General features: G+C 41.2%; 1 protein-coding gene across 1 annotated transcript in view; it reads left to right on the forward strand.

Annotated features, from left to right (window-relative positions):
- NNT (nicotinamide nucleotide transhydrogenase) overlaps positions 1–12,975 on the forward strand; it is a 188,551-nt gene that overhangs the window by 100,738 nt on the left and 74,838 nt on the right. The window contains exons 16-17 of the mRNA XM_073622115.1: positions 7,537–7,697; positions 12,589–12,768. Coding sequence (XP_073478216.1) covers positions 7,537–7,697; positions 12,589–12,768 — 341 coding nt within the window. The remainder of the gene's footprint in view (positions 1–7,536; positions 7,698–12,588; positions 12,769–12,975) is intronic.

Genomic DNA, 12,975 nt, shown 5'->3' on the forward strand with positions numbered 1-12,975 from the left:
CCCACAATTAGTGTTTGAATTTCACATTCCAGTTTTGCATTTGTCCAGCACTTATGAATTTAATAGTTTTGGCAAAAAGCTTCGTAAATATTGCTGATATTTAACCATACTAGGGCTGAAACAACTAATCGATTAATCGACAACTAATCGATTATGAAATTAATCGATTACTATTTTCATAATCGATTAATCGGCCAGTAAAATAGTGGGGTTAAAAAAATAAAATGAGCCCTTTATAGTACAAAAAGAGCAAATCGCTACTGTAAATATTACTTTCATCGTTCTACAGTAAAAAAAATGAACCCCTTACAGTTGCGATTATTTGCTTTTTTTGTACTATAAAGGGCTCATTTTAGTTTCTTTTAACCCCATTATGTTACTAAACGTCTTAGACCTGGTTCACATCTATGTGTTTTTTTGTGCTTTTTGCAGAAACACACTACAGTTAATTTAACATGGTTTCCTATGGGACACGTTCACATCTATGCTTTTTTTCAGCCGCTGCGTATTTGGAAAGGGTCAAGGACTTTTTTTTTTCTTAATGCAAAACTGTGCTTTTTAGGTTCAATATACTTCAATGGAGAAGCTGCAGAAAAGCATGTAATGCGTTTTTGCAGCAATTTGTATTTTTTAATCTGCCCAACAACAAATTGGCCAAAAAACAGTATTTCTCTTCTAATAGTGTATACAGTATATCTCCTCTAATAGTGAATATACAGTATATCTCTTCTGTCTATTATTCTCAGAGTGGATTCAATATTTTGCTCCCTAACCATATAGTTGGTTGTTTATATTTACCACTGCATAGAGATATTTAAGAATGAATTGCCTTTTTTTTTAAACTTTACATATTAACTAAATTATACACCACACTTTTTTTTTAAGGTTATTAACCGATTAATCGATTAATCGAAACAATAATCGGCCAACTAATCGATTATGAAAATAATCGTTAGTTGCAGCCCTAAACCATACCATGCCAGATTAATTGTAATAAGATTTGTGGAGATTGGTGATTTTGTGTTCAGGTGTCCTATTTTCCCATCTCGCTCCAGCGATTTGTCCAGCCCTAACCGGTATCCTTAAATTACAGATTCTGCTTTTGAGTTAATGCTTGCGGGTTAAAGGAAACCTGTTATGAGTGACACAGAAGCCACTGTTGATGACATAACCTTCCTAAGATATCCATTGCCTGGATACTGTGGTAACCCTTCTGACTTTCTTGATCTGCTTACTTCATGCAGGCCAGCGACTCAAAGTATTGAAGCTAAAGTTTCAGCAAAACAGCCAAGCAACTAGTGTTTAAAGTATTTTATTTGTAAAAGGTTTTCTGTAAACCTTACTTAGTAAAATCTCCTAGGAACTCTGAATCTTTTTTGGGGGTACCTGTTGGAGGAAGAGGGGCACTTACTAAAAGTAGACATCCTAAATCTCCTACAGAGCTCAGGGACTCCGAAACATAGCATTTGTTTATTGGGGAGTCTACCAACTTTCATGGTCAATGCCTTGGGGGAAGACATGTATAGGGTGGCACTTATTAAAAGTAGACATCCTAAATTGCCTACACAGCTTATGACCTCCAAAACACAGCATTTGTGTAATGGGGAGCCTACCAGGTTCCATGGTCAATGCCATAGGGGCAGCCTCAGTAATCAACGGGACTAGAGCAAGTGATCACAGGAATTGGACAGCATTTAAATTACAAGCAGCCTGTTTAGGGGGTGGGTTTTCTCACAGGATAAGAGCTGTGCAGGGATCTGGAGGTGCCCACTCTATAGGATACCCTTACCCTGTGACCTTTTCTTGTAAACTGGGGGAACACAGGAATTCAGAAACATTCATGTTGTTCTGCCTCCTAGTTTGGACGCTGGCAAACAAAAATTGTAAGGCTGCCTTTGTATAACCTCTTTTTTGCTCAGAATGCCTCACTACACTGCTGTTTTGAGCTGATTTTTATATAGAAGCTGCCTGTATTGTGTTTCTTCTAGCATTGGTTTTGGAAGTCAAACCCAGACTCTACTGGACTAGATGTGTGGGGCTAGTCTGACATATGAGGTAAGGATTAAAGCTGGATACACATTATACAATTTTCTTTAGATTTTTTTTTTTTCCTTTAGATTTACCAAAATCACATAATATGAGGTCAAACCTAAACACTTTCAATTTGTATGCAATCAGGCAGGCCCTTCCACAACATAGTTGAAGGTAATTCTAAAGGAAACCGAACAACAAAAGTTTATAGTGTGTATCCAGCTTAAGGCTGAGGAACAAAGTGCTGACTTCATCTGCTGGGTGAAGAAATACAGTATGTTTTCTGCCATTCAGGCTAGAGGAAACACACATCTGGCTACTGCTCCTGAAGCACCACATAGGTCTCTGTTCTGTTTGGACTGCACACCTACAGTGACCTTGTCACCTGCGGGTGCCTAAAACCTTCATTGGCACCAGCTGCCTGGGTTTGTGAGTAGCAGAGACCTTGCCTCACATTGAGCCTAGTTGCATTACCACTGTGTTGTAACTATAGGGCTTTGCTAAACCACAGAGAGAGCCCCTCTGCCTCGGGTGACCTCATCTCATACCCCTTATTGTTTCTGAGGGAGTCTATGTGGTATCCTCACGAGAAACCAACATCTGTAATCCAGAATTTGGGCCCCCTATTGTTTTAGGTACATCACCATCATCAGAGTCTTCCTTGGCTCCATCAGTTGAGGTCACCTCCTTCCCCATGTTCACAGGGACTTCTTTGTCTATTCGGGTCTGCCCAATTAGTGGGCCACATTGTCCATGGAGGTTCCAGGTGGTGCTTTCTCCCTCAGAATCTGTCTCTGACCCTCTCGAGATCACAAAAGAGGCCAAACCTTTTTCCTACTTTTCTATTTTCCAACAGTCCATATCTGAAGACTTTGTTCTTTAGGCACCACGGTCTCCTGCCATTGCATCAGGTTTACAGGAGGTTTTGTCAGACATAGATACTGTGTGTTCTACCCTGAATCTGGAGGAATATCGCACTGTTCCAGGTCTTGAATCTGTTAGGCCTCTTGCAACTGCAAAGACCTTTCTGCTACACCCGTTGATTTCCTTCCTTTATGTGACTCAACCTCGTATTTGCCCAAATCTGAAACCCAATTCTTGGGTGGTATTAATCTTTTATTTACCACCTCTTTGATCACTTAACTTGGACACTATGCAGTCTTTTCTGGGCTGGGCTAGGAGTGGCCCTGTATTATTTTGGTGTATTATTGGATACCGGAAAATTCATACATAATATTTTTACATTTTCTCTAGATCTGCTTCATCATTATTTATCTCTCCTGACAGTTCTGTTATTGTAATATGTAAATCAACGCACTGACATAATTAATCTCTAGATTACTAAAAGATGTAAACAGAATTTTTACCATAGGAGAGCATTATTATTCTATCTGGGGGTTTAGAAAAATTACATTATTTTGATGGTTCAGTACAATTGTAATTTCAAATCAAATAATACCCTAAACAAAAAGCATTGAGCGTCTAACCTCTTGTCTGGGATTTAAGATACTTGTGGAGTCTTGGTGTTCTCATACTCCTTTTGTAGAAACCTTTCCAAGTGTTGATTCATACACAGCACATGAGCCTTTTCTTCATCTTGCTGCTAGCTTAGTTGGGTGATTTGCCTGGTCTTAGTAGAAGTCCTGTAGTAGATTGGTTAGCTATTTCAGAGGATGAGAATTGTTGAGTACCCCAGTTTTGCAATGTGTGAACAACTACAACTTTGCTTAAAAAAAAACCAAAAAACACTGTGCTGGGTTTGGGGTTAGGTCAATCGGTGATTTATATAGAAGAATCTATTGCAGAATCTTTTTTATTTATTTATTTATTTATTTTTTTTTTAAATAGGTTGGTGACTTTTCTAAAATAAAAAGAGGAAAAAAGAGCTCAATAGAAGTAACTTTGAAAATTGACTAAAGTCCACAAATAAACTGCTAGTACAGGCGGTCCCCTGGTTACAAGCAAGTTAGGGACTGTAGGTTTGTTCTCAAGTTCAATCTGTTTGTAAGTCGGAACAGGTACAATTTTTAAGTGTAGCTCCAGCCCAAAAAAATATTTTTATGCTTTTTGGATAACATAGGGAAGGGTACACACCCCTGTAATGTTTGTTTTGCTGTCTGTACCCCTGATCAGACGATTTCATCTCACTTTCTGTCCCAATGACAATTGGATTTTGAAAATTTTGGGTTGTTGTGGAAACTAGGATTGGTGATAAAGCATCAGTGGAGTCACCTTTTTCCCATAATAACTTACAGGATTGAATTTCACTTCCTAGGGGTAGATTTCCTCTCACTTCCTGTTGTCTCCCTCTGTAAGTAGGAGTTGTTTGTAAGTCGGATGTTTGTAACTAGGGGACCGCCTGTAGGTAGTTTTTTTTGTACAAGAGACATGCAAAGTATTGTCTGTTGTTGTTTTTTTTTTATTATGTGTGCACTGTAGGAGCACTGATGGGGAACCCCAGAAGAAGAGGATGAGGGCTGTTCTGTGCAAAACTATTTTTCAGAGCAGCAAAGTATAATATTTTTTTTTTAAAGAAGACAAAAAATGTAACGTTTAGAACACTTTAAGTTCTACTTTAACGCGCTTTACCACAAGTGTTCAATTTAGGTCCATCTGTCAGTTTTTTTTCCGTTTTTTTTCAGATAAAACTAAACTGAACAATGGTGTAGACGGGCAGGCAAATATAAATAGACGGGTGATAATGTGCATGGAATAAAACAGAAAATGTTTGCTTCTTTTTCTGTTTTTGCAGACACAAATGGATGCCATTTTGTAGGCAAGAAACACATTTTTTGTCTTCTTCTACAACTAAAAAAAATGAACATGTGAAAATGTGTACCGATGTGCACGGATCTGAAGACTGATGTAAAAGGATTGAATTTTCACACAATTTATTAAAGTAAACTAAAGACTATATGACAGTCTTATCAAGTACGGAATCCAATCTTGTGTAATAAACCAAAAATTTCCTTTACGTTGATTGAGCCAAATCCTTCATCATTTGTGTCTCACAGACTTCCCCCCCCCTTAGACACTGCAGCTCACAGTGGGAGGGTTTTAGCAACAAGAGGCAGTCCTGTCAATGCAGAAAGCAGAGCGCAGGGCTAGGTGTGGCCAGATGCTTATTGACAAGCTACAGGCTTGTGAGTCAGCAATGACGATGCTGATGACCACATCCGCTAAAACATCTTATCTCACTGTAGTACAAACGGGCACAGCCTACATGGGAGGGGCATCTCTGCTCTGAATTCAGGAGCAATACAGCATCGATGCCATACCATCAAAGGAAGCTGCATTTGTAGAATTCACTGACAGGATCAACAGATGTTTGTGAGAATACTAAATTATTCATATGTTATACATTGTATTCACTAATATATATTTTTAAACCTGACTTTGTTTTAGAAAATACGTAGAAAACCACTGTTTGTCCCCTTTTAGTGGGAAAAAGTGTATTGCTGTAAGCCTAATTGATGTCTCATTGTTGTCTGTATAGCACTTGCTAATTGTTAGACCTGCCATTTCACTCTATGTACGATGATCTAATCCATTTTATGGCTTCCTTGTTCATCCCGCTCTTTGAATGCATTTCAGGAGTCTGGTGTAGCCAATAAAACTGCCAGCTGCATCAATTCACAACTGGGATCTTCATGTTTCAATATTCTTATGTTTTTACTGTAATTGAAGTGCAAGCCAAATATAATGTTCTTGGTTTTAAAGCTGAACATGCAATATTGGTAAGAAGATCCTTCATTTCTTTGTGTTTGAGAAGCTGGTCTGGTGCTGCAGTATAAACCAGTAGTAGCCTTGGACCTTGCTTGCCTTAGCTGGACTAAAGTTGGCCATACGCCAACATACACCAATTATCAAATTCCTCCGTCCACACAAGTGAGGTGAATGTATGAATTCCTCTTTACTGGGACATTGCGTTATGACCGTGGCAAACATCGCTGCCAGAATACACTGATCAGCAGCTGTAGCTGATTGGTTGCACATGCCGATTCAGGAAACTTTCCCAATCTATCCCTTTGAATTCTGTTGAGCAGGGACTGCCACACACTGATCTAAATTCGTCTGGTCCCAAATTTCAAGCAGCGTATAGCCAGGTTCAGGACCTTTTTATGCTAACGGTTCGCCTTAAAGTGATTGTAAAGGTTTTGCAAGGGTTTTGCACAGAGCGGCCCTGATCCTCCTTTTCTGGGGTCCCCCCGGCAGCACTCCTAGATCCTCCTCTTCGAGTGCCCTCATTCCATGGGGGCACTCGTGCGGGTGTGCTCCCGAGTCCTGCTGCTGTGTCCATTGACACTGACAGCAGGACTTGGCCCCGCCCCCGACTCCCGTGTCACTGGATTTGATTGATAGCAGCGGGAGCCAATGGCTCCCGCTGCTATTAATCTATCCAATGAGGACCCGAGACAGCGGCTGGAGCTGCTGGGTTTGTTCTCCTAGCTGGAACGATCAGGTTCAGGTAAGGAAAAGGGGGGCTCTGGGGGGCAGCTGCAGCACAGAGGAATTTTCACCTTAATGCATAGAGTGCATTAAAGTCAAAAACTTTGAGACTTTACAACTCCTTTAAGAGTTCCCTTCAATGGAACTAAGGGGCCCAAGCCCAACCCCTGAAAAAACAACCCCACACTATAATCCCTCTTCCACCAAATGAGTTAGATCAGTGCACAAAGCACGGTCCATAAAGACATTCATGAGCTAGTTTGGGGTGGAGGAACTTGGCTGGCCTGCACAGAGTCCTGACCTCAACCCAAAAGAACACCTTTGGGATGAATTAGAGCATAGACTGCGAGCCATGCCTTCTCATCCAACATCAAGAACCTGACCTCACAAATGCAGTTCTAGAAGCATGGTCAAACATTCCCACAGACAAACTCAAAATTGTTAACAGCCTTTCCAAAAGAGTTGAAGCTGTTATAACTGCAAAGGGTGGGCCAGCTCAATTTTGAACCCTACAGACTAAGACTGGGATGCCATTAGAGTTTGTGTGTGTAAAGGCAGGCGTCCCAATCCCTTTGGAAATCTAGTGTAACCTAAAGCATTCTTCATTTGCGCATCTACACAAGCCCCAAATCCAGTGGAGTTCACCACTTGGCCACCATTGTGCTCTGCCTCCACCTACTGCTGGAGCATGTTGCACCCTAAATATGGGTATAATGTGCTCCAGAAGGTGAACTTAGCCTTTAAAGTCCAACCCCAAACTAGTTATACTTATGGTTGCAGCATCCCCTGGTGCACCATCTTCTATTGCAGCTGCTGCTACTGCAAAATGCCTGGACTGGGTATATTGTGACAGAAACATAATGGCCATAGGATGTGTTTAAAGTGATGCCCAGCAAGGCTTTTTTTTTTTTCTCATTGTCTACCAGATTAAAATGATAAACTGTCTCGAAAAATTCAAGATGTTTAACACATCGTGAATTCCCATGTTATATTTAAAAAATGTGCTTTATAGCATGATAGAAGCTAACTATTACTTTTTTTTAATTCCCTTTACAGGTGTCCTGAACTCTGCCCCTCTCCTTCTGCCAGGCAGACATATGCTGAATGCTAGTTTACTGGCCGCCAGTGTTGGAGGTATGATTCCGTATATGCTGGACCCAAGCTATACCACTGGCATTACATGTCTCGGCTCTGTGTCCGCTCTATCGGCTGTTATGGTAAGAGACCAACTGATCTTCTACTCTAGAGTTAGCGATTTTCTGCTTTTATTGAAGAATTCTTCCTGCGTTTATTACGCTGACCTTAGTAGCCTGGTTTAGACATCTTCATTTCCCAACTGAGGCTCATTTATCAATCTTTATCTTGAAACTGTCCTTTTCTGCCATTACTGATCAGCATTTATCATCTTCTTTCCAAAATCTGCTGAAATCTGCCCCCTACCACCCAGCACTCCTGCAGAGATAAGATAAGCCATTGAAACCAGACCAACTTTTTAAATAGATATCACCATTTCCTCTTAAAGCTATTGTTGCATTTAAAATAGGTAACATGTGGCTCTCTATCTTTAGACCTATAGAAGCATAGCGTTGGCAGGGATTGGTCCTATTAGACATCCAGAATACTTTTTCTTCTCCCACTCTACTTTAAAGCGAAACGTCAATGAATTCCAAGCAGACAGATAATTACACTGTTCACATACACACATGTAAAGTATTTTTACCTTCTAAAGGATTTGCAGTTGTGTTTAGAGCCAGTATTGTGACACTCTACCGGGCATTAGAAACCAATTGTATTTATACTTTTTGCCCCCAATTGGAAATCTGCTTGAAGTGGAAAAGTGTAATATTAGCCTCACTATTTCCACTGTAGTAAAGCAATATAGCTTGGCCATTGACCTGCTCCAATAATCTGATGAGGTCATTCCTGTGTTCTTGATTTCTGTAGGTATGTTCACGTGTTAGATGACCCTATTCTGCAGCTCAGTAAAAGCTCTGATTGGCCCACTATGCTGAACCTCTCTTTTTCTGAATGCTGTTGTATAGGATGTTAAAAGGATTGTAAAGGATTACATTTTATTTTAAATACCAAACATGTTATACTTGCCTACTTTGTGCAATGGTTTTGCACAGAGCCTCCTCTTCTGCGGCCTCCCTCCGGCACTCCTTCTCCTTCCCACCGAGTGCTCCCATAGGAAGCGGCTTGCTATGGAGCCAATGGCTCTCACTGCGGTCTCTGAGCCAGTGGGGAGGGAGAGAGCAGAGAGAGATTCTGCTCTTGGGCACGGTGCTGGATAGAGATCAGGCTCAGGTAAATATATGGGGGGTGGGGAGCTGCATGCAGAAGTATTATTTATTATTTTTTTTATTTATTTTTTTACCTTTTAATGCAAAGAATGCAGTAAGGTAAAAGACCTTCAGTCTTTAGAATCACTTTAAATAAGCCAATAAAAACATGTTCAGGCGTTAAAATACATTTGAAAACTAGTTTTAAACTGCGCTATTGTCTGTAGGGACTTCAACATAAATGTGACAGCAGCGGCTAAACCAATATATCCACAGTTCAAAATCCATTACGTCCAAAAAAGCCACACTAGTTCATTAATCCAACTATGAAGTAATTATTGTGATAAAAATATTAAAATGTAGAAAGTCCACGTGAAGAAAAATGGTGAAAAAGACCCTCATCAGCAAAACTTCTCTTTTAAAGTACCGACACCAACATAAATGTGAGCTCCTTAAGTGACACCCAACGCTTCAGTTAACAGGGGTGCTTACCGGATCATATGGACTTTGTATTGCTAGAAAGGTCAACCAAGCTTTGGTAGTAACCCTTAATGGGAAGCTGTAAATAGATATGCCCTCCTATGGTCTCAGACACCCGTCACTTATCTCCAGGCCAGCCGTATCGTGTGCCACAGATCAGGGTATATAAGGAGAGAATGCTCTAATAGTGTAAAACAGTATAAACGCTTTATTAAACTATTTAGGTTGCACTAACATGATTAATGTGTAAAAATCACCATGTAAAATAATCTTTGCTGGCAAAGAAAAAGGAACACAGTTCACCTGCGCTTCCGGGGTCATTGATGTCAGCACGTGGCCTCGCCCGACATGTTTCGTTAAAACTAACATCTTCCGGGCTCCCCCTTTACACATGAATCATGTAAGTGCAATCTAAATATTTTAATAAAGATTTTATACTTCTATACCCTGATCCGTGGCACAAGATTATTTTTGCTGATGAGGATCTTTTTCACTATTTTTTTCTTCACATGGACTTTCTACATTTTAATATTTTAATCACAATAATTACTTTATCATTGCTTTAAAGGCTATTGAATTGTTTATCACATTTATCAACTAGCAACATTATTCAATATTGAATTTGTTTAGAGTACAGATAGTGTTTTTTATCTCCCCCCCCCCCCCCCCTACAATCTGCCCCGCATTCAGCATTAAAACCCAACTTCGGGAAACATGGAAATTACTTGTTTGGTTTAGGGGAGAGTAAAAGTAAAAGGGCTTTTACCTACCTGATCCTCCACTTCCCCATACTTCAGCAGTGGACTGCTTCTCTGTGTCATCACATCCAATGCAGGTCTATGGACCCTTTTTTGGTCTTGATGACATCAGAACCTTAGGCCCCTGGAGTGTAGGAGAAAAGACGCTGCAGGAACCAGTCTCACAGCACAGAGAATCAGGTAAGTAAATCTATTTTAAGAAGTCCCCTAGACCTAAACGGGACAATTAACCCATGCAGTTAGGTGCAGCCCCCTACTGCAAGGGATCATTTTCAAGTTTCCCCGACTTGGCTTTAACATGAGTCACACGAGGCACTCTGTTTGTTGGAGCTTTTAGTGTTGACAGCTTTTGCCCACTGAGGAGCCACATGGCTCCAGGTTCTTTTTTCTTTCACATGTGCCTTTTTAGGAAAATTTTCTTCCACGTTAAGTGTTGTGGTTTTTAAATTTTAAGAGGCAACAGGCATGCTTTAAACTGGTTATAAAGCCTAAACATTTTTATTTTTACCTTAATGCCTTCCTTGCATTAACTGCTTCCTCCCCGACATATAGTGAAATAGCGGGCGGGATTACTCTCGTTATGGGAGGACGTCATATGATTTCCTCCCATTCTTGCCTCGCATGCAGGACACAACGCATCACAAATCACGGAAAAGAGCCTTATGACATAGGCTCTTTACCATGTGATCAGCTGTGTCCAATCACAGCTAATTAAAGGTGTAAACAGGAAATGACGGTTATCTGCATTCCCTCTCCTTACACTACCAGCGTGTGAGGAAAGGAGAACTGGCAAGTGACATTCCTTGGCGGGGACATCTGCACTGACAATCAGTGCCCTGATTATCAGTGCAGCCCTATCAGTGCCGCCTATCTGTTCCCATAAGTGCTGCATATTCGTGCCTCCTCATCAGTGCCCTATCAGTGCCGCCTATCAGTTCCCATAAGTACTGCATATTAGTGCCCCTTCATCAGTGCCCGTCAGTGCAGCCTCATTAGCACACATCAGTGAAGGAGAAAAATTAAATGTACAAAATGTTATAACAGAAACTTAAGAAACTTTTTTTTTTTTTTTTTTTTTCAAAATTTTCGGTCTTTTTTTTCGTTTGTTTAGAAAAAAAATTAAAAACCCAGTGGTGATTAAATACCAAATACCAAAGAAAGCTCTGTCTCAAAAAAAGATAAAAATTTTGGTTGGTTACAGCGTTTGCATGACCGAGCAATTGTCATTCAAAGTGCAACTGTGCTGAAAATTGGCCTGGGCAGGAAGGGGGTAAATGTGCCCTGTAGGCAAGTGGTTGAGGTAAATACATGTTTAGGCATCAGTATCCCCCTACAATTTTTTCCCACATTTCTTAGTGGATCTTCTATAGGAATGTGGAATTGCAGGCAGAGCTCAGAGTCTGTGACACTGGAGAGTCTCTAAAGCAGAGAATATAACTTTCGCAATCACTTAAAACACATATCCCTGGAGCAGTGGTGGCTGGTGCTCAACATTTGTAGGGGTGGCAGCAATCAAACCCCGCGGGAGATGGACAGGAAGGCGGCAGTCGGACGGTGGGTAGTGATCGTAGGTGGTGCGGGCTCCTGGAAGCTGCCCCTTGCCCCCTCACTCGCACTAGCACCCCCCCCCCCCTCACCTGGACGGGAAGGCAGCCATCCATGTCCTTACCTTAGGAGGTGGTGCTGGATCCGGGGTGTAGGGCTCATGGAAGCTGCCTCTCCGCTCCTCCACATGCTGCAGCTTGCCGAGGTAAGAACCGAGCCGTTGCTTCTCCTCCTGGCCGAACAGTGGGTCCTGAGACCCAGTCTTAAGACTCCCTGGCCAATCAGGTTTCAGGACATGCTTCCTGATTGGCCCGGGAGGAGAAGCAGGAAGTCATTAGCGAATATTTATTTGCCAATGACAAACAACTGGGTGGGTTCAGGGTGCCGTACTTTGTGCCCCGAGCCCACCTTTTTGTGTTGCATGTTCTCCAATTAGAGCCTCAGGCTCTAATCATGTGTTTCAATAAAGAAAAAACCCCCATTGAAATCCATGCTTCCAGAGCCCTGCTGCATGTAGATTAGGGGCCAGGTGCATGGATTGGGGGGGCAGCACCCCTAATGGAGCGGCCGCCACTAGTTTGGAGGGTTCTCCACTAGAAAAATAATTGTAAAAGTCACATTCTCTGCTATATAAATAGACCACTAGGTGTTCATTTGAAAAGCTAAATTTCAAATTTCTCTGCTGTGGCCACGGAGGATTTAGATCACCTTGCACTGGTGATTAAACTTTAACCGGTCTGGTAAAAGATCTGGGTGTAGTTCTCCATTATCTGTTTTTCCACAGTAGCTATGAGTCCTGGCTAAAGCAGGAGCCATGTTTGCTTGTAGAAATCTTATCACTCTGGTCCCAGTGCTGATTGTATTGCTTTATTTTTTTTTAGAACATTTAAAAAACAAATCCCTGAAACCTTCCTAAAAGCGATCATTTTTTGCATTGGTTCTGGTTGTGGTGCCTGGTTGGTTGTGTTTTGCAGCAGTTATTTGCTAGCATTTTTGTGACCTATGTTTTAAGTTTCTATTGTTCTCTTGCATGTTCTCCACAGGGTGTCACTCTCACAGCTGCTATTGGAGGGGCAGACATGCCTGTGGTCATCACCGTGCTGAACAGCTACTCTGGTTGGGCCCTTTGTGCTGAGGGATTCCTGCTGAACAACAACTTACTGACCATCGTGGGTGCTCTGATTGGTTCTTCTGGAGCTATTCTGTCCTACATCATGTGTGTGGTAAGGAAACCAGCAACCGCATTGAAGGGCTGCAACATTTTAAATTTACAGAGAAATTCTGTTTCATGTAATAAAAAGAAAAGAAAACCAGAAAAAATGAAAATAGTACTAAAACTACCTGTAATATGGATGTAAACTTTTTTAAAAAAAAAGAAAAAAATTACACATCTGGAACCCACAGGTTCTCCACAGCTTGGAGAACGGTCA

This window comes from Aquarana catesbeiana, linkage group LG01 (assembly GCF_042186555.1).
Source record: "Aquarana catesbeiana isolate 2022-GZ linkage group LG01, ASM4218655v1, whole genome shotgun sequence".
In the NCBI taxonomy this organism is placed as follows: Eukaryota; Metazoa; Chordata; class Amphibia; order Anura; family Ranidae; genus Aquarana; species Aquarana catesbeiana.